This window comes from Botryllus schlosseri, chromosome 15 (genome assembly GCF_051294905.1).
Source record: "Botryllus schlosseri isolate E-star chromosome 15, Bs_hap1, whole genome shotgun sequence".
Taxonomy (NCBI): Eukaryota; Metazoa; Chordata; class Ascidiacea; order Stolidobranchia; family Styelidae; genus Botryllus; species Botryllus schlosseri.
In genome coordinates, this window is record NC_137250.1 from 6,107,272 (window position 1) to 6,134,640 (window position 27,369).

Genomic DNA, 27,369 nt, shown 5'->3' on the forward strand with positions numbered 1-27,369 from the left:
ATGTTAGCCAAAATGGAGCCGAGTGGAGAACCCATAGCCAAACCATCTGTCTCCACGTCTCTAGGCAGCTTGTCCACACCATCCTTATCAAGTCCCACATATGTCCTTATGTTATTTGAAATGTCTTAGGTAAATGCATATAATGTCCCCGATCGTCATTTTATTGAGGTTTTCATCAAATCAAAACACAAGAAGATTGCGATATATTGAACACATAGAAAAATGACCTGATTTGCCCCTATTTTTGACATTTGTCATTTTTGTTCTATTTTTTCTGCTCATCATACTTCCAAATAGCTTTTCCGATCATTTCAACGCCAATAATACCGAAGCTCAATTGACAGTGAGGCCATGATTTCGACTGGCGGCAGATGGTTACTTCATATTCCAGTTTACAGAATTTTGGACGGTGCTTATTTTTAATTCATCTCGATGAGAACCCTGACCAAGTCATATGATCCGTCAAAGCGGTGTCTCACAAAATTTCAGAACGAGAAGTAGGCATGTTACTAATCGGCAGATCAGGAATGATAATAAGACATATTAGTCTATATTGACCATGGTGAATACTAAAAATAACAACAACGCAAGTCATAAATGTTTATTTGTTTTTCAATAGCTTCCCGGCTAAGTTTATTCTTATACTGTGAGTAGGCCTATATCCACAGATCAATACTTTCAGGTAATCAGTGCCATGGAATATTTACATCGACCTCGGGAGTCATCTGGGTTTAGCAAGCGGAAAAACACTCTCCATCTCGATCTGAAAGGCGAAAATGTACTCATTGATGAGGACCTCCATGTAAAGGTATACAGTAAAGTATTAGTTTTAACCAAAAATTACTAGATTAATGTGATTGACTCTCGAAATTGATATTGAACTATCTTACCAATCAATAAGAGAATATACTTGGCAATATATTGAATACGATATCAACACTGAAGCCAATGTGTACAAATGCAAGTATATATAGATCAGAAGTTTTGAACCTATTGCTACCGATATCCTGGGCGTCGTTTCCACGAGTGCCACGAAGGTGCTGACCTATTCTTAGCAATAAACTCATCTTATTTAAAGGTCGGTCATAGAACATGTTCAACTCTGAAATTGGGTCGCGACCATAAAACGGTTCGGAAACACAAAAAAAGGATGAATTTAAGATCACAAATTAGTTTTTATTGTATGATCTGTGCCGCAAGCTGAACCTAAAAATGGACAGCAATTTGAAGGGTGCCAAATTGTCAAGCATATTATGCTTTGATTTTTAACCGCCGTATGAGTTTCCTTTATCGGAAAAATGTATCTGGAAATATATTTCCCTGTTGTGGTATTCTAATAACGACGTTCCCTATTGGTATTATATAAAGGTAAAATATTATTTTTTATTATGTATGTATATCTTTCCCTGCATCTGAGGTAGGACTATAAATAAATTTTGGTGACCCACCCTCATTTCTTTTCTATAGCTCTTAGTAAGTCAGAACATTTAAAGGATAATAAACAGCGAGGTTGGCGCAATATTGACACAAACTTACCAAAATTTTCGAGTTTATTTCACTGCGAATATAATATTTAATTGTATATTGAAGTTATGCTACTCCAAGAGTCCCTTCAAATACATAATGACATCATCACAAAATCAGAATCACAATATCTTGTATGCCGACCTGGATGACACAAATGAAAAAATATATCCGGTCCGCTCTACTAAAAAACAAGTCTTCGTCAGAATTGAGATTAATTCGAAATGGAAAATTCTTACCCTTATAATATTGCATCTGATCAGTGGACATGATATTGTTTTTACGATGCGATTTTGGATTTTGGATTTTGGATTGAGTACAATGTCCACTCTCACCAAATTACAGAGTCAGAAAACAGTACATTCAGGTAAGTTATTTAGCATGGATTTGACTTCCACTGAACCTTTTTATCCGACACAGTTTGAGCAGAAAATATAGCGATTGTCCATGAAATTATACATTATGTCGCAGTGGTCGTTATGCCGTGTGGTAAATACTTGTAAATCTATACTCGTCCGAATATTGCCTCATTACTTGTGTTCTTCCGATTGAAAATGCTTGAAACTATTTTGGTAAAGTAATTTTTTTCTAATTTCGTATATTACCCGCATCAATATGTCGGTGACACACATATCCTTACAGGCGAAGAGTGACACCGTCTTTTCACTAATGATAATAATTAGTGCGGATTTTCACTCTAAACTCAGTCTCAGTCCAATATGAACCAGCTCTACTTTTGTACATTGTATGATTGCATAACTATTATCCCCGTATGGTGTGCAGAAATATTAGGTGTTATATCTGATAATTGATAAGCAGACCGGCGGCGACCTAATCTATGAGTCAAATCTGGTACATAAAATTTTTAATTCTCTCCCATGAATGATTTTTATGCTGGCACCACCGAACTATTATTAACCGAATGTTCATGCCGTAGGCACCCGATTAAGTTCCAGTTTTGGTGCTGTAAGAATTGCGGTAAGTTGGATCAGCCAAACCTACGACTGTTTTTGGTGCAAACGCGAAACCGCGTAACAGAAATCGGTAATAATCTTAAATACGAAGTATTTTATTTCTCCGTCTCATCCTTTCACATTCTCTTGTGTTTTAGATGTTTATGATAGGTCGAAGTAGTTGTCGTTGGTACTCAAGCAAAAGTGGAAATAGACATTGTCAAATTAGTAAAAAGTAAATGTCCTATAGTTTTTCCTAGTTTTGCCTAATAAACGTAAAGCTGTTGAAAATATGTGGAAGTAGTCTACAACACTAGACAACTGAAGGAAGCAGTACGCAAGAGTGCTAAAAACTACTGGCACAACCGCTATTCCAAAATAACAATAAGAGGAGACGATAGATAGAGATGACAATGGTGGACATTATGTTCACTAAAAATCTGTGTCTCAATTTTGTTGTCATACAGGTTGCGATCATACCCAAAGGTGTCGTCGGAAGCGTTGCGCGTTAATATTACATATGCCACCGCCTATCTTTGTGGAAATGGATTTCTGGCCCTCGTTCATATCTAATAGATGACGCCATGACGGGTATTTCGCTGACACGACCGCGTGTTTCGGGAAATTTAGCTGCAGAATTAGCTTTGAAGTTATAAAAGTTTCCCAATATCTACATAAATACTAGGCTATAAATCATAGCCTATGATGTTATTTTCGAGAGTGGTCATTTTGTTGCTGTTATTACTAGCCACAGCTGATACTTGCACAGGACAGACGCCGGCTCAGCGGTAATAGAACTTAATTTAAACGAAATCTTTGCGGGTCCGCGGGGGTCCGTGACGCCCCGAAGGGGGTCCGCGAAGACAAAAAGGTTGAGAACCACTGTTCTATTCTATATGCTTCCGATGCCTTATGATCTTAGAGGGAATTTATGTAGGCGCAATCCGTAAGAATGACGTAACCTCGGTGATGTCGAGTGTCTCTTGTTGCTTGATATCAAATAGTACCATTTATGTAGTGAATACGGAGCTATACTGGTAACGATATCCATTCGTTGCGAATGTCTTCTGCTGCTGCGAATACGTTACATAGCGTGGTTGCGTCGCTGTAGGAGACCTCATGAGAGTTGCCGATCGTTCCTAGAATCGTTAACATGTTCCCCGAGGTATTCGCGAATAAATTAAACTACGACGGAGGTCCTACCGAGAACGTGAAAGAGTGGAGGACTGCAATCATGACATATCAAAAAGGTTTAGGATAGCATGACGCGTTGGCGTGACCTCGACACCACATATATAGCCAGAGTGTTGGGAAAACTTGTCAAAATCTTGTAGCATTCTGGGAAAATTACTGCCGCCAATAACGCTTTTAAAAATTCAACTGTATTTTGGGACTACGTATTTACTGCGCCATCACCCTTATAATATTCATACAGGACCGATCGAGGGAACTCTTGCATTCATTGCACCTGAACGATTTGCTTATCCTCCTTGTCGGCCAAACACCAAGTGTGACGTTTATGCGTTCGTATTCAATGGCCATTGCACTTCGCTATAGTGAATAGACTTGTTTAAAGTATATTTACATGTTCAGATTCGGGATTCTACAATACACCATTCTTACGGATCTACCTCCATACGAAGGTTTGTATATCACTTGGCATATCCATAGGTGAATCGGTAGTATCGCACCTCTTACAAAACCGATGGGAGAATGTAATAATTGCTAATGTCAGCGCAAACCATAGTAGCCGCAAAAGGAGTTGTCACAGCACTCGTGCATGCAGCCTTTTTTCGTACCCCTTTTGCGTCAATGCTGCGCGCCATCGAAGTGTCGCAAACACGATTTTGACCTTAAAAACGACATCCGATCAATTGCTATCAATAGAGACCGACTATATGCCCTATATTATAGGGGACTCCTGTTTACCGAATTCTTTGGAACTGTACAGTGTATAGAAACGAAACCGTATTTAAGCACGATATGAGTACGTAGAAACGTGAAGTCGAGATAATTTTTGTTATGCCTTAAGATACAAGCAAACCATTTTCCGAGGCATCACAAGCCGTGTTTGTGTGTGAGCAGGCACTGCAATGCGAACACTGCATTTGATCACATACGGCTAGCTGGCAAAACTACCGAAAACTCATTAATCCCGCGTTGCGTCATTATGAAATTGAATGTGCAAAGTCGTAACGAGGTAATAAACGAAAATGATCTCGAGTAAAAAAAATCACTAAAGAAGAACATTATTCATTCGAAATACCCTTTCGGTTGCTATACAGCAGGGGTGGGCAAACTTTTGAGGTCGCGGGCCGCAATCAATATCTGAATCCATTCGCGGGCCACACTATATAAAATTGGAGGTATAAACCAAAACGCAATATTGGTATTTGATTACATAATAAGGAACTGGAGACAATATATGTGCTTTTTTAAAACAAACCAAACATTGCTTTGATGACATTGTACACGCGTCAGAAACATTGTGGCGAGATTTCATAGGCAGGTCGATCTCAAAAATCAATTTTTCAAAACTTATCGTCATATCACAAAACGCAACCAGGATGCTAGCAAAAATAACGGATTGATGACACGGAAGGTTGTGACTGTGGATGAGAGATTTTTAAATATGAAACCAAGACCAAATACTGAGCAATAATTATGAATTAGATGTAAATCGCGCGAGTGCGGAAAAAAATCTGTTGGGCCTAGCTCACGCCTTTCTCCAGATGCTTTCACGCCCCCCAGTTTTGGAACCATATACTGCCTTAGAATTGTCATGGTGAAATTTACTAAAAGTTTCATCAAGTCCCTCCATATAGATTCGATTTTTAGTACACATTTTATCAATATTTTTAAAATGCTTCTTTAGACTCTCGCGGGCCGCCCAGAACGGTGTTGCGGGCCGTATGCGGCCAGCGGGCCTTTGTTTGCCCGCTCCGGTTATACAGCTTGGTCAACAGTCGGGATGGTGCAAACCTCTGAAAGGTTCTGGTCCGTGTGAACGTCCACCTTTTAAAAAGGTTTTATGTGAACGCGAACGTGAACCTATGACGTCACGTGACGTCTATTGCTAATTCCAATCCCACATTTCAGTAAAGTATGTACACGATACCTGGCCACGACTTAGGCCACCTTTTGCCAGCATGCATACATGCTGCCGATGCTGAAGTGCATGCTGATTCTTTAAACGTCACCAAATGTTTTAACTGCTACCTTTCTCCTACCTTTCAAATCATGATGGATCCAGGACGCCTACTACATTTTTTATACTAGACAACGGTGTGTTACTTATATCAATTTCATTGATAAGCACAATTCTCTGACTGTCTACATGTATTGAATTTCGTTCTTTATTGTTGTTTAATTGCGGGCTAAGCTCACAGCAGAGAGTCACTAAATATTAACAACCGGAAAGCTGAAGCTTTCGAGCAAACGTTTGTAGCAATGCAAGTATAGAAGTTTTGAAATTGGCAAGGTGCATGGCTTGTTTATTGTCGAATTTTTATGCTTCCAGTGCCATACACAGAGTGGTTCGAACTGTAAGGCAAAGAATTTCAACCCAAGATGTTATAATCATGTTGAAAATTGCAATGAATGATAATGGTTCACAGTGCAGAACGTAGCAAGGTTCGTGTGTGAGCGCGAACCTCTTAATTCCGGAGGTTCACGCACAGAACGCGAACGTGAACCTCACGTTCACACCAACCCTAGTCCATAGCAGATGCGCGAAAGAGCAAAATGCGAGTTGACGACCTCTGGTATAGACTATTAAATATGGTGACGATATGTAGCCCGATTACCCGTCATACTTGCGTGCAATCTGCATGGAATACATTGCCCATTGTCGTCTCAGGGACGCCGATTGAATTACCAAGCTATGTACTCCCGTTGAAGAAGTTCTGTTTGTGATGTTTAGACTTGGACAAGGCATTGCTGGAGCATCATGTTGCCAAGAACGGCTTACGTCCCGAGACATCCAAAGTTTCAACTGCATACCCAGGAGAGCTGATACAGATGATGACAAAATGCTGGGATCCAGTGCCAGACAACAGACCTTCGTTCAACGGTCCGAGAGTAGTAATGAAAGTTTCGGTAATTTACGTTTTCGAAAATATAGATTTTGTCTCACAGACCTTCGACGCATCATGGATGACATCAGGGAAAACGTACGTGATTTCGATGCAAAGGTTACCACAGCAATGAATGCGATCGTTGATATTCTAGATCAGGTAGGCAGGGATGGCGTGAACGTGAGGTTCACGTACGCGTTCTGTGTGTGAACCTCTGGAATTTAGAGTTTCACGCTCACAAACGAACCTTGGTAGGTTCTGCACTGAGAGCATTCATCATATTTTACAATTTCTCACGTCATTTTACCATCTTTGGTTGAAGTTCTTTGCATTTCAACTTCGGGCCACTCTATGCAAGGCGCTGGCAGCTTAAAAATATTAACACTAAACCAGCATGCATCTGGCACAACCTCCAAAAATGTATTTACTTTGTTACGAAAGTATGCTCGAAATATCCAGCTTTCCGTAAGTGAATATTTAGTGACTCTCTGCTGTGAGCTTGACCCGAAATCACATAGAATCTAGAGCAGTGGTCGGGAACCTATGACTCGCGAGCCATATATGGCTCTTTTGGGCATAAGATATGGCTCTTTTCGAAATTTCTATTTATGTTCTTAATTTCTCAATATTGCAGCAACCAGTATAATTATTCTTGTTGAAGTACAAACATGTCTTTGAGTGGTTAATACAGTGGCGTATTGAGGGTTTGGTGGACGATACGTTGATAGATCAAAGAGACTAGGAGATATGGCGACGTTTGTATCACAATGCAGTTTCGAATTCATTCCATTCACAATTACAAATTCAAATTACAAACAACGCCATAGCTATCCACGCTCTTGATTGATAACGTAGCTTTGTAGTCGCTGTTTAAATGTAGGCGTGTTGCGCAACATTATGTTACCGCCGAATATTTTGATAATTGAGAAGTCGAATCGGAATCAGAGCGACAATTACAGCTGATTATTATCAGATATTATAAATTCTATGATATTTACGATGAATTGCGCTATCACAGGTAAGGCATGGCCCGGCCGTGCCTCACATATGCCTTATGCCTTATGCCTCAAGCTTCATTTTCGAACAATTAGGCACGTTGCATGATTTTGGTGTTAAAAATGTTCAAAATCGAGTAGATAGGTGCGGCACTGCCTCACTTGCCTCCCCATAACCCCACGTTACTGACACATCACACATTGCAGGGGGTGTATGTATACTGCTGCGTAGTGATCATGTGTGGCTCCACCTACGTACGTCCTCATGCGTCCTCGCGCCCCGTATAACTGAAGAAAGTCTCAAATTTTGTATGAACAACAATATTATCAACCAGAATACAAAGTCATCATGAATACCATGCAACACCAAAAATGCATTAACTGTAAAAAGCTGTTGTCTATTATGTCTGTTGGAAATCTGAATGGCAATTGTCTTGAGCATCGAAAAATATCACAGGCCTCTCAGTGCAATACAATTAAAAATATCTAATTTGCAAAAGATCTATGTAACTCAAGTTTCGCATACTCATTTACTCAAATAAGGCAACCAGCATGATTAGTACGAGTTTTTACAGAGAAAATAGGTACAAACGACGAATCCAATGTAGTGATTTCGAATTTGCGCTATCATGACGTCACGAATTGTTAATTGTGACGTAGTGATTGATTGACATGTATGGCTCTTTGGGAGTTATATGGAAAATATAGGGTCAATATGGCTCTTCGGACGAAAAAGGCTCCCGACCACTGATCTAGAGCGAAATACGCTACATGTATAGGTATAGTCCGCGAATGATGCTCATTCAACCAATCAATGATATTGATGACAAAAATCCATCATTGTCTAATGTAGAAAATCTAGCTGGCGTATAGGTTCCATGTTGATTTTATATGTTTATTGTATCCTAAAAACCAAATCCGTGCGATTTGGGTGTTGGCTACTGTATAACTTGTTAATGGATTAGTATCGCAAGCACGTATAGAAAGGCGTTTTACACGCTGCTCAATATCAATGTAGCAATAGTCAGAGATCGAATACATTGTCCGGTCTGGCATATACCGTTATGGTGTAGCCTACGCTTATATTCCCCTGAAAGTCCTGGTCCAAATTGGTGGCAAATTGGCGGGAACACTCAGGCGACAATCTGGACACGTTGCTTCTCATGGCCGAGTGCGAGCACTATCTTGGGAAGGATGCCGAGGCGGAGAAAACAATGACGTGTTTTGATAATGGGGTGCAACGTTGCTCAACACCCCAGCATCAACTGCTCGAGTGGGGTGACGAAGTGTCCAACCGTGGGCGCCATCTCGCGTCGTTGATTATATATGATTTTTTGGGTGCGGTCTAATTTTTTTGTACGCAAAGACCGTGACTTGCGCAGGTGCGCAGCTTAGAGGGAACATTTTTGCCAGGTATCGTGCGCAGCTCATAGTTACAAATAGAATGGAATTGATGATCATGATATTTTTCTTTTTCTTTTTGTATTTCTTCAATATAATATTATTTATTTTGTGGTAACTATAGCCTACCCGTCGCCCATGTTAGAGTGCACAGTGTTGTACTTTACTACAGTTATCGAAACGTGGTTATTGAACTGCGTTACCTATTTTTATCTCGATTCTGAAGTTATGCGTGCTGCGGGCTCTACGAATTTCGAAAAGTGGCCCGCGACCCATTTTGAGTTGGCAAACCGATGCTCTTACCGAACCCAACCCTAAGTTGTAATTTAACCAGAGGTGGTCAAAGTAGTCAAGAAAGCTACTCAAGTAGAAGTAGAAGTAGCGACGGAAAAATCTACTCAAGTACGAGTAGAAGTACTTCATCCATAAGCCACCTGAAACTACTTGAAGTAGAAGTAGAATTGACTGACTTTAAATCTACCCAAGTAAGTAAATAAATAGTTTTGAAAACAGTCTTAATTCGTCCGCATGGACTGTCAAAAGCTGCAAATTGAGCTATGCGGAAGTTTCAGAGAGCTTGATACGTAATAATGCATCCCAGGAGGTATCTTATTTCGACAGAATAAGTATTCTTTCGCATCATCGGATGCAAATTATAGTATTGATATGAAAATACGGTACCAACCCTTTGGTTACTAGAAGATCCCGTTTTAGAGAGCACCATGGCATGGCGCCCTACCCCATATTATAAGGCCCCAAGTTTAGGCGACGAGTAATGCGGAGAAGTTGTATCGGATACGGTTTCAACACTTTGCGCGATTAGTATACGTTGATAAAATAATATTGTGGATCGTAAAATCTATATTTATTGTAGCTTTATTTTTGGAAAATAGGTGCATTAATACACCTGCTTTTATGCTTCAACATGTATGTTGTGCAGACAAAAGAATTGAAAGTAATTAGAACTCAAAGTATGATACTCGGAATTGAAAGTGAAATACAGACACCACTTCTAAAAAGCGGAAAATACATTTCATGTCTTTTGTCCACAAAGCTGATATGGTCAACGTTAGAAAAGCCGGATTTTCCAGATTAGTAGGACACGTCATGGGCTGCTATATTACAATATGACAGGTAATTGCTAGATTGCGAAACGGTGGTTTCAAACGTTATGGTGGGCCATATTTACTGTGGTGAAATATTTGATATGGGCGACAATGCGGTGTGAGCGGAACCAAGCAATCCATTACCTAAATTATATTCACTGATACTTTCGGGAAAACATATTTGTCACTTCATAACTACTTCGCGCGAAGCGCAACAAAATTTCTGGGCTTTACTTGACTTTTATGAAAATTTAATGTTGGTACTCCGTGAAAACAGCCCCGAAATTCCTCAGGCTATCTTTGGTATTGAGGGGTTAAACTACTTCTACTTGACAAACTGAAAATAGCGAAAAGTAAGTAAGTAGATCACAAAATATTACGAAGTAGAAGTAGAAGTAGAGAAAATCAGATCTACTTGAGTAAGTACCAGAAGTAGAGGAAAACTACTTGAGTACTTCCAAAAAGTAGAAGTACTTCGTTACTGACCACCTCTGAATTTAACCCACATTCTCATCTGTCGCCAGTTCAATTGTCGCATGCTGAAGTGTCCCATGCTAATATGCCCCATGCTCCTGTCCACGGTCCACTGTACAGCGCTTGAGGGAAAAGGTAGATTAGTTTTTTAAAACGCAATTGTATGTGATTGCCATTGTGACGTTCGAAAATTTCAAATCTGTATAGTCACGCTTGCGCTCGTCAACTCCCCGACTACATAATATGTGTAATTGTACATTCCACAAATGCATGTACACAATTAAGTGTATATTTATTAGGATTGATTGATATAAGCCCGCATTCTTGAATTCACGAGTTGAAGCTAGCAACAATTCGGATTGACTGTCTCTGATTTCCGCTATTTATATTTCCGCTTTTCCGAAGCAGTAGTTCTGTAGAGCGCCGTTCGCCTCCGTCCGAAGGATAATGAAGACCCCAAATATCTCCATGTATAGTTAAATACACGCGAAAGCACAAATTGTAGCTTCAGACAATGATGTATACTCTTTTCATCAACTTCGCTAAATTGCCAATTAATTGGCAGAGCCAGCAAAGTTTGCTTACTACCCACGTCCTTTGTTGTTCAGAATTGGCCGACTTTCGAAAAGTAATTTTTTTCGGTCCATCTCCCATGCCTTATGACTTAAAAACATATTCTATAGCTACTTTTTCTGTATCTCATCCATTGCACCTGTGCATGTCGAACTGGAAGAATACCGGCTGAAAATAGGGGACTCGCCTTGAATGTGAGTGCCGCGATTTTACTTAGCCTATTAAAATGCCATATATGTCATGATTTAAGCAGCTGTTCTGGTTAGGGGTGATGCAAAATCTCACTGTAGATATATTTCCGAGTTCAGGACACCATTTTCACATTGCACACTGCCTTGGAAATCCTTAAACTTACCTAAAACAGACTATCATTTTGCACTATTCATTATGTGAAAGAATGCAACTGTAAATGCACCATGTAAGCGCACAGCGACATTGCAAATATCTTATTATTAAATTAAAAGTAAGAACATAACGGAGAAATGGATGACGAAGAGAAGTAACATAACAAAGAAAAAGATTTATTCCACAAAAATCCAATATGGTAGAGTATCCTATATTTTCACAGACGGCAAAGCTGACTAATCTAATCAATTTTTTTTAAGATGGCAAATATAATTTTTGTTGAATCTTATTTTAGCGTTGAATATCATTCCATGCTGCCAGCGCTGTGCAGAGAATGATCTGAAGTTAGGATGGCAATAATATCAGACAAAGATATTGAAATAAGTTAAAAAATTGTAACACATTAAGAATTTCATAGTGTAGAACCCACCAATGTTCGTTTGCGAACATGAACCTCAAGATTTCCTAGGCTCGCACACCAAACGTGAACCTCACATTTGCATCACACGCAAATGGAATCGAAATCGAAAAAGGGCACCCGAACGACACGATAGAGCGTCGTCTACTCTCGCACGGCGCCCACAACGAATTTCAAAAAGTGGTGGGCGATCACATTACTGATTGAATATCCGAAACGCCTGTCCAAGATGTCTTGTCAAGTATGGCAATGGTTCGAATTGGTAACTCCGATATTAGAGATGCCCTAAATATGTCGCAGAAACGGCTCTCCGAAATGGTCCACGTCCGAATTGATGGTTACTAGGGTTGTCCAAAATTTGGAAAATCTCAAAAATGTTGGGTATCAATGTCTTATTCTATAGATTAGTGATAAAAAACAGCAATGAGCCTGGAATACGCTCACAGGAAAGTCGTTAAGATTTGTCGCAAAGCGTTTGAAAGTAGCGACCGACGAGTGGGCGTGCCAGCGGCCATAGAACGGCCACAAGACTAGTAATCACGAAATCGCGACTCTCGATTGGCTAATCGGCTATGCTTCAATGATCACGACGGTGGTGGCTTGCTGATTAGTTGTTAAAAGAGTTTGCTAACGACGGTGATTCTGTAAGCGCATTGTAGGTTGGTTGGCAGATAATGATTTACGATTAGTTCAGAACATGTTGAGTTACTAAATACATGATGATGAACAAACAACAGCTGCTTCAAACAAACTTAAAGCACGACTGGCTTACTGTGAGAGAAACGGCCTCAGCCTACGTGTCTGTTTTGACCGAGGGAAAGCAAAGAAACTGCGGAGAAATATTGCAAAGGCGCTTATATGCAAGTGGTGATCAAATTTCTTGTTTCAGAAAGGATGCATCATCATTAAATACAAATAGAAAGCTTAATGACAGTACTTTGTCTGATCTTATTAGGATCCAGTCGTGGTATATAATTGAAGTCTAGAATGCCCCAATGATTGGCTGAATAAGGTGTTTATGCTGGGGACTTATTAGACTCTTACAGCAAAATGAATTCATTCTTAAAGTGCTGTCAAAGTCGTCAATGATGCCGCACAAAGAGTTGAAAAGGTAAGCACAGACTATGCTGGCATGACAATTAAAAATACAGTTTGCTTGTATAGTTTAGCCTTAGAGAATTGCAAGCATGACAATGGCGAAACAGCGAATGATTGTGCACTTTTAGAACTAAATATAAATCCGACAAATACCTAGTTATGGTTGCAATTACGTCAGTGCTCCTACTTTTCTGGGCGTAAGTAAAGAATATTAGTCATCGCAAACTGGTGCAGCACACCATATGTGAGATGATTGCCCACAAAATCTTATCTGCTCAGAAGATGTTATATGGACCGACCATATAGCTTATATATTGAAACCCTGAAGAAATGTAACCATCGCACCGCTATAATTGCATTTTAAGCTCATTTTATATCCATGTCTGATTTGCTTCCAGCATTTGTAGCGGTCATACCAGCATAGTCTGTGCTTACCATTACACCTCCTTCTACGGCATCATTGACGACTTTGACAGCACTTACGTGTGAATTCATTTTGCTGTAAGAGTCTAATAAGTATCCAGCATAAACGGATGATTCAGCCAATCCTTAGAGCATTGAAGACTTTAGTTATATAGCACGGCTGGAGCCTAATAAGATCAGACAAAGTAGTGTCATTATTAAGCTTTATATTTGTATTCAATGATGATGCATTCCTTCTGAAACAAGAAATTCGTTCGCCACTTGCATAAGCGCCTTTGCAATAATTCTCCGCGTGTTCTGTGCTTTCCCTCGGTCAAAACAGACATGTGGGCTACTGCGGTTTCCTTCACAATAAGCCAGTCATGCTTCAAGTTTATGTGAAGCAGCTCTTGTTTGTTCATCATCATGTATTTAGTAACTCAACATGTCCTGAACTAATCCTAAATCATTATCTGGGAGCCAACCTACAATGAGCTTACAGAATCACCGCCGTTACCAAACTCTTTTAACAACTAATCAGCAAGCCACCACCGTCGTGATCATTGAAGCATAGCCGATTAGCCAATCGAGAGTCGCGATTTCGTGATTACTAGTCTTGTGGTCGTTCTATGGTCGCTGGCACGCCCACTCGTCGGCCGCTACTTTCAAACGCTTTGCGACAAATCTTAACGACCTTCCTGTGTGCGTATTTTAGGCTCATTACTGTTTTTTATCAATAATCTATAGAATAAGACATTGATACCCAACATTCTTGAGATTTTCAAAATTTTGGACAACCCTAATGGTTACATACTTAAAACAAGATGTTATAGTTCGCCTACAGAATCCGCTAATATATAGTTGCACTTTATTATATATGCTACAACGGTTTTAATAGGCTTCCGAGCAGTCACGTCCGCGTTTTACGGCGGTTCTAATGTATTGTATTGTTGCATTGTTTATCCTCAAAAATTCGCAAAAGGCTTGATGCTATACACAAGACACGATGCGATTGAATGAACGCGTATGATGATGTCAAGGCGATTATTTGTAAAGTATCTCATAATATTCAAACATCCATCTTGCATATCGCAAATGGCTCGATACAAAAGTGTTAAACCTATATAATTGAGCTGTCCTTCGCCTTTACTCTTGTAATTCGTCCTTTACAAGGCTCTTTTGTGCTCTTTGTAAAAATATCAGCGAAATAGGGAAGAGGAAACACGCATAAACCTCCAACACTTTGAAACGTGCTATGTCCGAACCAGTATTGGAGTTTCCCCGTGTAGATACCGGTGAATTCACTAATATTCGTATTACTCGCCCTCCAGTCCGGACCAGACTATCTTAAATTAACTATATTTATTTGGTGTTGACAATTTTATACAGTTGAAGATACCTCATAAAATCAGTTCCGAGAGTCGATTCGCTACAGCTCGTGAGATATCGCACCGTTCACAAACAACCGCAGTGTCATCACCGCCGATTGACGCAGGCAACGAAAACGAAGAAACTTGCCCCAAGACACCAGTTTTTTCACAAGTGAATTGTCTTGCGCATAGGATGGAGATAGAGCATCGTGATGATGAAGACAATAATCTTGCACAATGCGACATTCCGGGTGAGACATTCTTGGTATGGCATTTCGTTCGAGTATACTTTTAAACTGTATCTATATGTGTTTTGGTCCGCTGGGATTCATTCAGTGAAGATATGGTTGGAAGCATAAGTCAGCCTCTGGACCCTGACATGTCCTAATAAATCTAATATAGATTTTCTACAAAGTGATTGCCGAGATCTGAACCTGCCAATAGTGCAACTTTTATATATTTCGTTTTGGAAGTGCTGAAACAGCTGGGGTTTGGTGATTAATTTATAAGAATCAGAATAGTTTTCTCTTGTACTGCATAGTATGTCTCCAGTATATGTCTGCTTGAATATGCAAATGAAGCACAACACTAGTTAGACATATGCATAATTGCATATTACGATTTCGTTAATATCAATCTGCTTTAGGTAAGATCAGTAGCTCATTAAAATATTATTCACAAAATCTATTAAAAATAGGCCTACGTATATACATATAACATTGAAATATCTATTTCGATGATATATCATACAATTTATCCAAGAAATCAAATATCGCTGCTTGGGATATTGTTGAAACATGTCAAAAATTATATGTGTCAGCCAGTGACGTGCGGTGCGGTTCATGGCTGGTGAGGTACGGACCCCCCTCCACACACACACACACACAAACACACACGCACGCACGTAAAGTACCTGATAAATAGACCCAAAATGTGAATACCAACAGCAACAGGTATAGAGCGCATTTTCTTTGCACGCTGATAGCCGTTGCAATTCCACATTCTACATTACCTGTAGGACTGATGGTCGCTATTGTGCTAAATGGGCAAGTTTAGACGGATAATAATTACTATCTTTTCAAGTACCGGTATAAAAACACCAGGTTTGCTGAATTTCGAAATAGTGGGGCGGTTTAGCCCAAATATTCAAAAGGATTGTGCACTTTGTGATACAAGCACCAAATTTGGCACACATGTATATTAACATGTTGCGAACATTTTCAGATATTGAGCCACTCGAAATTCTCTCTTTATGTCCGCCATATTGGATTTCAAAATGGCCGCCATTTGAAATCTACATTTGCGATTATCTCTGGGCCTAAAGCTGCTATTAACTTTATTTTGGTATCTAAAATGTATGTTTTTTGGGTCAAGGAATCCAATGGTAACAATCTGCAATGCGTATTTTTACCAATGTGCCGGCATATTGGATTTGAAAATGGCGGCTTCACATTACATGGCCACTTATCGATCTACATTTGTCGTTATTATAGTCTAATGACTAGGGATGGTGTGAACCTCTGAAAGGTTCAGGTTCGTGTGAACTCGAACCTTTTTGAAAGGTTCTGTGTGAACACGAACGTGAACCTCATGACGTCACGTGACGTCATATTGCTAATTCCAATCCTATCTTTCAATGAAGTGATAGCCTATATTATTGTGACACAGTGTGTAGGCTACCGTACACTTTACACCAGTGGTTCTTAACCTTTTTTCTTCCAGCGCCCCCTTTCAAAAATTATCGTGCTCCAGCGCCCCCCCCCAACTTCATATTGTAAGGAATGTAATAAAGACAATGAGTAAGGGGGAGGGCCGTAACAGCACTTCGTCAAACCCCCTAAAAACGATTGCCTTGCGCACCCATAGCGTGATAAACTGAACCTCTGAGGGCTTCGCCCCCACGAACCCCATATCGTGATTTTGATGGTCAGCAAAGTTTGTGTGGCCTGGTCACCATAGGTACCAAAATTTTCTATAATGCATGAATGAATAGGTGGTAATTACATATATAAGTCGCTATAAACTTTTTATCCTCTCAGCCCACGTAATCAGATTTACCAGTAGCACTGAGTGAGCTGTTGTATAGGAAAATATAGGGCACGTAATTAATAATTAAACATATTCGGGCGTGCCCGCAGGTACAATTATTCGTTACCAGGGCCGTAACAGCACTTCGTCAGCCCCCTCCAAACAAAAAACGTTGGTCCAGGGCCCCCATCGGGTGATAAACCAAACTTCCGGGGGACTTCACTCCCAGACCCCCATTAGGCTGTCCGCTATTTGCTGATAGCCTATTAGGTATCTACATTAGGTGTCCATTTACTGAGGCAGATATTCCGGCCTAGTCGCGCGAAGCGCGAAAAATTTCACTAATTAATGATTAAATTGGTCAATATCATCGGGAATTGCATGTAAATTGAGATCAATTTTTATCATCTCTCTGCTCACGTAAACACATTTACCGGTAGAGCTGAGTGAGGTGCAATGTTCCCTCTAAGCTGCGCACGTGCGCACTGCTGACACGGTCTCTGCGCACAGAAAATCTACGTTGCGCACAACAAATCCGAAGTTATTACCTTTTTTTAGTCGTTACGCACTGTTGTCCAAGGGTCAGCGCAGTGAGTTGTTGAGTGTGCGCAAACTCATCAAAACTTAAAGCGAACATTGTGAGGTTTCTTGGAAACTGTAGGGCCCGTTACTAATAATGAAACATATTCGGGCGGGCGAACCCGTTGGCATGACTTCGTTGCATGATGTTATTTCATGACCCCCTGTCTGCAATATCAAAAAATATAGAATCGCTCAACGGGGATATCGCCCAACAGGAATATCCCTGTCGCCCAATCGTACTAAACTAAAAGACGCACACGTTTTCAGATTGGTATTTCTTCACTGACATATAATTTTTCCCTGCCAGATGGAATTCGTCTTCTGGGGTTCAGATTGCGAAGACAGGAACATTCGGTGTCAGTCATTTAGGCGCCCATGGACAATTAAACCTATATGTATTTTGAAGGCTATATGTAACGAAGTTTTCGGTGTTAATTTGCTCTGAATACTCATTAAGGATATGTCCTACCACCACATCCTCTACTAGTCTACTGCGAGGCCATTTTTCTCCAGCGCCCCCCATACCGCCCCCCTGAGCCCAGCGCCCCCCATATCGCCCCCTAAGCGCTTCCGCCCCCCTTCAAAATCGCCAGCGCCCCCTGGGGGGCGCTGGGGGCAAGGTTAAGAACCACTGCTTTACACGATACCTAGCGACGACTGGGGCCACAGAATGCCACAATGCTGAAGTACATATTGACGTTTTAAACGTCGCTAAATGTATCAACTGAGGCAATCAAAGGATATAATAATCCGATAAAATCAATATCTTCCGTCGCTTAGCCAACAATTTTGACGAGGACTTACCAGGGAATATAAGCTTACGCCTTAACGGTTTAGGCCAGACCGGACAATGTATTCAGCGTCTGAGTATTGCTACATTGATATTGAGCAGAGTGTAAAACGGGTTTCTACACTTGCTGCCGATATTACCCCATTAACAAGTTATGCAGCAGTAGCCAACACCTCAATCGCACGGATTTGGTTTTAATGATAAAGTAAAAATATGAAGTCAAGATTGACCCCGTACGTCCGCTAGAAAACGATATTAATCTCATTGATTTGGTTGAATAAGCATCATTCGCTGACTACACATTTCGCTCGTGATGTTGTGTGATTGCGGGTCAAGCTTACAGCAGAGTCACTGAATATTCAAAAACGGAAAGCTGGATATTTCGAGGAAACTTTTGTAACAGAGCAATAAAACTTTTGAGATTGTCAAGGTGCATGCTCGTTTAGTGTTGATTTTTTATACTGCCAGTGCCATGCTTAAAGTGGCCCGCAGTTGAAATGCAATAAATTTGAACGAAATATGTTATAATGAAGTGAAAATTGTAATATATGAAAAAGATTCACAGTGCAGAACCTACTAAGGTTCTGTTGTGAACGCGAACCTCCAAATTTCTGAGGTTCACACACAGAACGCGAACGTGAACCTCACGCTCACACCATCCCTACTAATGACTCGATTCTGGTGGTGGTGGTGGTGGTGGTAGAGTAGTTGTTGTAGTGGTAGCTGTAGTGCAGTGACGATAACAGAAATGTTACTTTGTGTCATTCCAGGTTCATAGTGATTCATGCATGCCTGTAAACTGACGGTGCTAGCTGATATTAATCTGAACACAGTTCTACTATGCCCAAGAGGTTCAGACTAGCTCCTTCTGAGGAAACTTTACCATCAACATCACCGCACCTCACCACAACTGACTGGAGTTTATGCCTCATATGTCAGAAGGACAAGGCGGAGACACTGACCAAACCCGACCAATCAAAGAGAAAAGACATTGGCAGTGGGTACAGTTCACTCGCAGAGAACTTGATCAAATTCAGTGAACTTGGAGAGCTTCCAGGATCATTTCAGTTGGAACGACTCGATGATGGTAATGGCATTGAAGCTGCGATGGTTGCACATGGTGCACAATATCACCGCACGTGCAGGCTCCAGTACAACTTCACCAAACTGCAGAGGGCACAAAAAGAGCACTCAAGAAAGAAGGTCAAAGCGACGAGGAACAATCTGTATGCAAACGCACCAGGGGACATCCTCGTTCATCGGTTACAGAAAAGGTCACAGAAACTTGTTTCTTCTGTGCACAACCTGCTGGGGCTAACAGTCTTCAAAAAAGTGCAACATTCCAAATGGACAGACGGGTGCGTGCCTGTGCAACCTTCTTGGTGATACAGAACTACTTGGCCGGCTCAGTGGTGGGGACATGGTAGCGTTGGACGCCCAGTATCACCCACAGTGCTTGATAGGACTTAATAACCGCACAAGAAAGGTCCAGTCAACATTACCACAGGATTCAGACCAAGAGCGAGCAATGTCGGCAGTTGTCTTCGCTGAACTCGCACTCTACATTGAAGAAACCAGAGAAGATGAGGAGACGGCAACAGTATTCAGATTGGCCGATCTTGTCCACCTCTATCAGTCCAGAATGGAACAGCTTGGAGTGCAGCTCGACACGAGAGTTCACTCCACACGACTGAAACAGAGACTGCTATCTCACTTTCCTGACTTGCGGACATACTCTAAGGGGAGAGACATCCTGATGGCATTTTTAAAAGATCTCGGTTCTGTTATTGACAAAGCCTTCGAGCTGGACAGTGACAGTGATGCAGTCCATCTTGCCCGTGCTGCACACATTGTTCGCCGTGAAATGTTTGGAGAAGCTAAGCCCTTCACAGGATTCCCCTGAGGATTTCAAGAAAAATCAGTACCACAGTTGCTGCTTGCCCTAGTCAGCATGATCCTAGAGGGACCCAGCATCAAAGACCAGATGACAGACGCTAACCCTGCAGCAGATACCGCAGCCCAGATACTGAAGTTCAGCAGCGTAAAGCACAAGCGAACACGTGGCACCACATCATCCACTTGTGTCCGGCACAGTGTTGCACAGAGAGAGATATGATATTCTTTCTCGCCTGCACCATCGAGACCCCACAGGAGACCCCACTTCCAACATACATCGGGATGATGTTGCATTGCCGCCGCATCCATACCAGGAAACGGGCAAAATTTCCTACGAGTGGACAGCAACAAGACCGAGCTGTTCAAGTTCCTGTCAGCAGCTCTCGTGGAATGGTTTGAACAGGAGGACTAGCAACTGGTCATTACTGATGGAGAGTCAGTACTCAGCAAGCCACTACTACCAGTTCTGACCTCACTCGCCCCATGCAACCATGAAGAGGCTGACAGTCGGATGTTGCTGCATGCATCTCATGCAGCCAAGCATGGACACCACTCAATAGTCATCCGGACTGTAGACACCGATGTTGTGGTACTGACAGTGTCCGTGGTACAGGCGTTGCAACCAGAAGAAGAACTGTGGCTGGCATTCGGAACAGGCCAAAGATTCCGATACCTAGCAGCACACGAAATTGCAGCTGGACTGGGACCAGAAAAGGCTCGTGCACTGCCAATGTTCCACGCTCTAACTGGATGCGACACGGTGTCTAGTTTTGCCAGACATGGCAAGAAGACTGCGTGGGCAGTCTGGACGGTACTGCCAGAACTCACTGAGGCAATGCTGCTGCTGTCCTCCGCACCACGTGACATACCAAATGTTGCAATGTGCATCATCGAGAGGTTTGTGATCTTGTTGTATGATCGAACCAGCAAATGCACGGACATTGACACGGCCAGGAGGAAACTCTTTGCAAGGAAGAACGATGTGCAGCTGATCCCTCCAACGAAGGCAGCTTTAGATGAACATGTCAAGAGGGCAGTGTATCAAGGTGGATATGTGTGGGGTCAGATATTGCTGCCAGCACCTGAGCTCCCTCCACCAACTAACTGGGGTTGGTCAATGACTGGAGGACAGTACACACCATACTGGACCAGGCTACCTGTGGCAGCTCACAGCTGCATTGAGCTGATTTCTTGCAAGTGCCAGAAAGGGTGTGTGAAGCGCTGCAAATGCAAGAAGGCTGGCCTTCAGTGCATAGCCCTCTGTGTGTGTGACGGGGACTGCACAAGACGATGAGTCCACAACATACATGTACTTGTGGCAGTGCTGAACTTGTTAACATGACACTGTTTATGTACGCGTATCCTCAGTACCGATATATACCTAGCCTCAGATACCTGCCATACCAGACCATTGTAGAATGTCAGTATACACCTAGAGCCTCAGATTTTAGACCACGTAGCATGTCAGAATTGTACCTAAGACATTTACAGACATGAGACTTTTACACCTATTTAACATGCTTGCATAAAATCATTCTTTTCAAAGTATCGTGTTCAATCAAATATTTCCTAGATAAGTTGTAGTTACAATTATACAACAGACTATGAAAGATAACATTAAGTTGGAATTCGTACCATTGGATTGGGCATTGGATTAGGTTTGTGCATTGCATTTGATTTAGATTTGCATATTAGAATTTTAGATTTGTGCATTTGATTTAGATTTATGCATTAGAATCTTAGATTTGTGCATTTGATTTAGATTTGTGCGTTAAAATTTTAGATTTGTGCATTTGATTTAGATTAGTGCATTAGAACTGTGCATTGGTTTGAGCATTGGATTGTGAAATTATTACCATTGGATTCCTTGACCCAAAAAACATACATTTTGACACCAAAATGAAGTCAATAGTAGCATTTGACCCAGACATAATCGCAAATGTAGATTTCAAATGGCGGCCATTTTGAAATCCAATATGGCGGACATAAAGAGAGAATTCCGAGTGGCTCAATATCTGAAAATGTTCGCAACATGTTAATATACATGTGTGCCAAATTTGATACTTGTATCACAAAATGCACAATAGGTTTGCTATGCTGCCCACTAAAAGAAAATACACTAGGACACTAGGTCTAGTCAAAATATACACTAGATCTAGTGGAAAAACACTAGTAGTGCCACCACTGACCACAAACAATGACAACGCAGGCTATGCAAGTATAGCTATCACATATCACAGTTAAGGGTTACGGGTTATAGCCTTGAGGTATTGCAGTTGAACACAGCATAAAGGCCACAAACAACGACAATGCAGCCTATGCAAGTATAGCTATCACATACCACAATTTAACGTAGCTATGGATGGAAAATTCATAACAGCTACATGAGTACGGGAATATATTTGCTCCGCATTACGTATTGGCCGTCACTTGGTCGCGACTATATAATCCCTACAATACTGTTGTATTCCAAAATCGATAGCGCGTTTCACTGTGCTACGATTGTCCAATTGTTAGCGAATAGTGCATGAGGCAGATTCGTTTGTGCCTCACCTGAGTATTGTTTCTCTGCGATGGCATTGTCGGTAATAAAGCCGAATATCACCTTCCTTGGCAATTTTGGGAGGGTTCTGGTGCTCTGACACTGCTAATATTTGGATTTTCGGAATCAGTGTGACGATAGCATTTGATTAATACCAGTTATTACGAATTCCGCTCCTTTCGCGCTGTGTTTTTGAATAATAATTATGCATATCGATGATGTTGGGCAAAAAAATGTTCAAATTTACTTATTCAAGAGCATCGCTGTAAAATATGAATAATCATCGACTCACAGAGGATTTTCACTAACTCACCCTGACGACAGGTGAGGCTCTGCCTCACCCGCCTCATTGGACCGCACGTCACTGGTGTCAGCCCCGCTGTCAACTCAGCGAACACTCAAAAACCTCGCGACTACATGTGAAACACATTACATGAAGTAAATGGTATCCATTCCCAAGTAATGAAGTATCGTCTTTTGAGATATTGCCTTCACGGTGAAGGCTTCACTGTGCAAACATTTTTTGCTTCAGCCTCGCAGTCAATATTCAATAAATGTCGCGACTAAATGTGACAGTGGTCCATATTTACAAGTTACTTTAATGGTGTGTGACTGTCTCAAGGCATAGCTATAAATCCTAAACGAAAATCACTGTGTAACATTTGTACCTTGTAATTCACCAACCTCCAACCTTGTAATTCAATTCAATAAATTCATTTCATGAAAGACGTGAAATCGTGACCAATAGAATTTTTCTCCTGGCTTGACAACGTATTTGTGTATCCGAAATGATAAACGTTATGATACAGACGTCAACATTAACGAAAACCAGTATGGCGGAGATTTTCCATCGAAAACCTCAATTTTGAAGAGACTTATCACTGTCGGGAACCCGGGCGCGCAAGACGAACGGACCCAACTATTGCCGGGAAATGTATCTCCAATTATAGGTGGGTATAAAACATAGACCTATTTACGGAACGGGCTACAAACGGACTGCTGTCAGTTGTCAATGTATCCTACCAGTACATTATCACGTCATGCGGGTTCGGAGATATGGATAGGTTGCAAGTATTTAGCCTTCAAGTTTTAGAAATACGCGTCTTTCAATCGCGTCATGAAATCTATCAGCACAGATATGTCAGTGTACGTAATATCGCGAAGTCGCATCTAGGAGGAGAAAAGCTTTCAGTTTCGGAAAATCGTATTTTTCATCACATCACATGGCCTCTTGTGTTTAGCATTGTTCATTATTGTGCCGCCACATATTATCATGTCTGTCGCGAATCTGTTGGAAAGAACTTCATAGATATTCAACTCCAGGCACGAAGGAAAGCGTATTCTCCATAGCTGATAAATAAGCACATCTAACCTTTGCAACGGAACCAATCATGGCATTGTCTATGAGTAAAGGAATTGTCAACTCACTGCTATGTGTCGACAATTCGTTTCATGCTTCGTCCTGAAGCAACTCGTAAACAGAAATAACTCCTCAAAACCTGAGCACACGACCTGGATTTCAGCCAGCATTACAATATTACTTTTCAGGATTTGTTGCTCGTTAATTTAGATGGGCAGTTTAAAATTTTTGAAGCAAAGAATCAAGCAATCTTTTTGGAGAAACAACAGCACTTTGATATACGAAACGACCCGTTTTGTAAACGCTGTTTCCTCAAAAATGGATGAGTTATGGCTGTCACATTTGTAATCCTATATCATATTAGGTACAAAAGCTAACGGATTCCTATTGCCATTTGTATCTCCGTGGCTATGTCATTATAGCTTTTTTGCTTTGATTTAAATTAAAAGATATTCTCGAGAGAGACTGTTTGGAATTGCCTATAAATCAAGGGTATGCGGTATAGAATGGAAAATAACCTTGATTCAGTCGTATATTATATCAATACAGATACATGGTTCCTGTATAATTTTTCGATTTCTTTGCAGATATGGAGGCACCATGGTGTTCCACGACAAAAATCTTACTAGGTGTGTCAGTAGCGGTTCTATTTGTCGCTGCAGTTACCATAGGCGTGATGATCCCAGTTTTGCACAAATCCAACGACTCACAGGGTATGGTTCTCACAGACATTTATGTAATATATTTTATCTCGATCTTGAATATACAGACACCGCTTCTTGCGATTAGAAGACCTAAGTCACTCTACTATGATAAGTCGTCCGACTAATAAGCACAGTTACGAGAGTACTGGAGCGCGAAATGTAGCACAATAGTTCATCGGCTCTAACCTGCCTTGATGGAAATTCTTGCTTGCCGACCTTATTTTTCAACTTTCAACGGTTATTTGTCGATAATTATTTGGCTGTGTGTGATTTCAAGGGGTGTAGTAGCCTATGTATTTCAATGACTTTAAAACGAAATATTTTTAAATGGATGACTTTTGAGCGAAATATACCTTATATATGATACGATTTTTCAGCTTAGAGCGAAAATATTACTAGTCGAGATACGAGATTATTGCGGTTCATCACCTTCCAGTTATGCAGTCCTACCATAATCGCACGAATGCGATGACCCGCTATCATTGCCAAATGGAACTCAATCACTCACTGAATGGAGAAGCAACCTGCAAGCAGACAACTTCCATTCTGCGCTCCGGGATTTCCGAGCAGCCTCCACGTCTAAGCACATGCTTACAGCATCTTTCGTTCAATAGACTAGAACTAAACATGCTGAAACCTTATCTTAAATGTCCACAGATATAAAAATTGGTTTCGTATTGTCTGTTATCTTATACAGGACCTGGAAGCACATTTCCAAGCGTACTGCTTTCTCTCTATGATGACTCTTTGTTTTCTCCTAAGCAATTCACAATCTGACAAAAAATTTACTGGTGATTTCTGTGATAGATCCATGCAATTGGATGTTTGGATGGTTTTAATGGACTCGAACATGTCCTGGAAGAGTCATATTCAGTCCCTAGACACTAAATTATCACCGAAGTTCGGCCTGTTCTACAGCCTTAGGCGCTTCATGGCAACATGGGTTCTTCTGATACTCTTTAAATCCTTAATCCAATCGAAGTTACCTTATGGCATGCTGTGTTGGGGGGCTGCCAGTAAAACTGCACTCAAGCCACTGCAAAAACTACAGCATAAAGTACTCCGAATCATAGCTGGTTGCCCATCCAACAAGTCGCTGCTGAAGAGATTCGGCGTCCTAAACATAGAAGATATGCGGAAACTAGAAATCGCCAAGTTTATTTATCAGTTCCACTGCGGTCGTTGCCCCGAATATTTCAATGATTTCTTTACCTCGGAATCAAAAGCGCACAAGTACAACACACGCGCGTCCACGTCGTCCAAATATCATATGATCGACCGAAAAGATCATCGCTCTATAAAATATGCCGGACCTGGTGTGTGGAACAGTATCCCGCCGGCCATCCGACAGTCGACGAGCATATCCACATTCAAGTCGAAATACAAGCAATTACTATTAAACAAATACAGTCCATCCTCAAGATTACCGGACCACGACTAACCTATCGATCTCGCTTCCCATGACATGCCGCCCTTTTCTTGTCGCTTTCTTTTTCTATACTATCTTCTTTACTTCCATTCAGTGTGCATGCCTCCTCTTTACATCGCCTAGGCCAAGGTGGGTGTCTGATTCCATAGACAAATCCAAGTCGCTTCGACATCTTCCTGTCTATTCATTGTATCGCATTTTTTGTGGTGTATTGAAGTGATAAAATTGCTAATAAACCAATGATGATGATGATGATGATGACACCATAAATGGGTGATCCGAGTCATTCTATTGAAATTTTACATCAGATGTAAAAACCGCAAGAGGGCGATGTGAGGAAAAAGATCTTACAGTGTCTAACTAAATGATTTGGAGTAGTCTTCTTAATCAGACCCCCCCCCCCCCCACATTTACCTAGAGCATGTTAATAAGAGTCATACACACTACGCGAAAAGAAATAAAGGAAAATATATATTGAGCAATATAAATGATAGTGTCATTCGGCGAGATCGACATCTCAGATCATTGTCTTGCAGACTGACAGTAGAAATTGCTTGAATGTAGACTTAGATGTGCTTGGCGCCTGTCGAGATACTGTTTCACAGGTATAGTACGGCATACTTGATAGAGCCATGATAGACGCGTATGTGTTGTAGGCTACTTATTCGCTCTTGATTCTGAGGTCCAGGGCTTTCATTGCTTCGATTTTCGGCTGGTGTGTATGACTGAATATTCGTCAAGGTGGCATCTGGTTTATCGTGGGCTGGCTGCACGAATATTAAGCAATGCACCACGACAAAATGAACAATTGGTGAATTGAGCAACCCGCCACGTAGGATAAGCCACTCCGGAGAGCGATTCTATGCATTCATAATATAGCCTAATCCGAGTCATCAAATTGGGGTTAGCATGGAATATGGAATTTAGCTACCGTAATCAGTTTCAAAGAAGCCATGAATTCCGTTGACGTAGCATGATTATTCCCCGCATGGATACCTGAACAAAAATATGATATACCAAATGAATAAATACACTAAAATTATTCTCGTACGAAACTAATTGAATTTGTGAGCACGCCCTTTGTGGACTGCTCAAACACGAGGAAGTCAAGCATGCCTTTTGCAGGCAACTAATTTTGGATACAATACAAAGTAAGCTCGATCGGGCAATGTATGTTTCAACTTGTTTCCATGATGATTGGGAGATTTCATTTATTTTACAAATGTAATCACTTGAAAAATGCTTAAGGTCACTGATATTGACAAAGCGCAAAATAACAACAAAAAAGATATTGCCATTTCAA

General features: G+C 41.1%; 1 protein-coding gene across 1 annotated transcript; it reads left to right on the forward strand.

Moving 5' to 3' along the window:
- The first annotated feature begins 835 nt into the window (after nucleotides 1-835).
- Nucleotides 836-26,312, forward strand: LOC145456663 (receptor-interacting serine/threonine-protein kinase 4-like). The gene is made up of 8 exons (XM_080334761.1): nucleotides 836-1,891; nucleotides 3,913-4,000; nucleotides 4,071-4,120; nucleotides 6,400-6,549; nucleotides 6,615-6,712; nucleotides 14,755-14,986; nucleotides 23,383-23,523; nucleotides 24,521-26,312. Exons 1-8 carry the CDS (start codon nucleotides 1,624-1,626, stop codon nucleotides 24,760-24,762), a joined length of 1,269 nt encoding a protein of 422 aa, XP_080190887.1. The 5' UTR covers nucleotides 836-1,623; the 3' UTR covers nucleotides 24,763-26,312.
- Nucleotides 26,313-27,369: the final 1,057 nt, after the last annotated feature.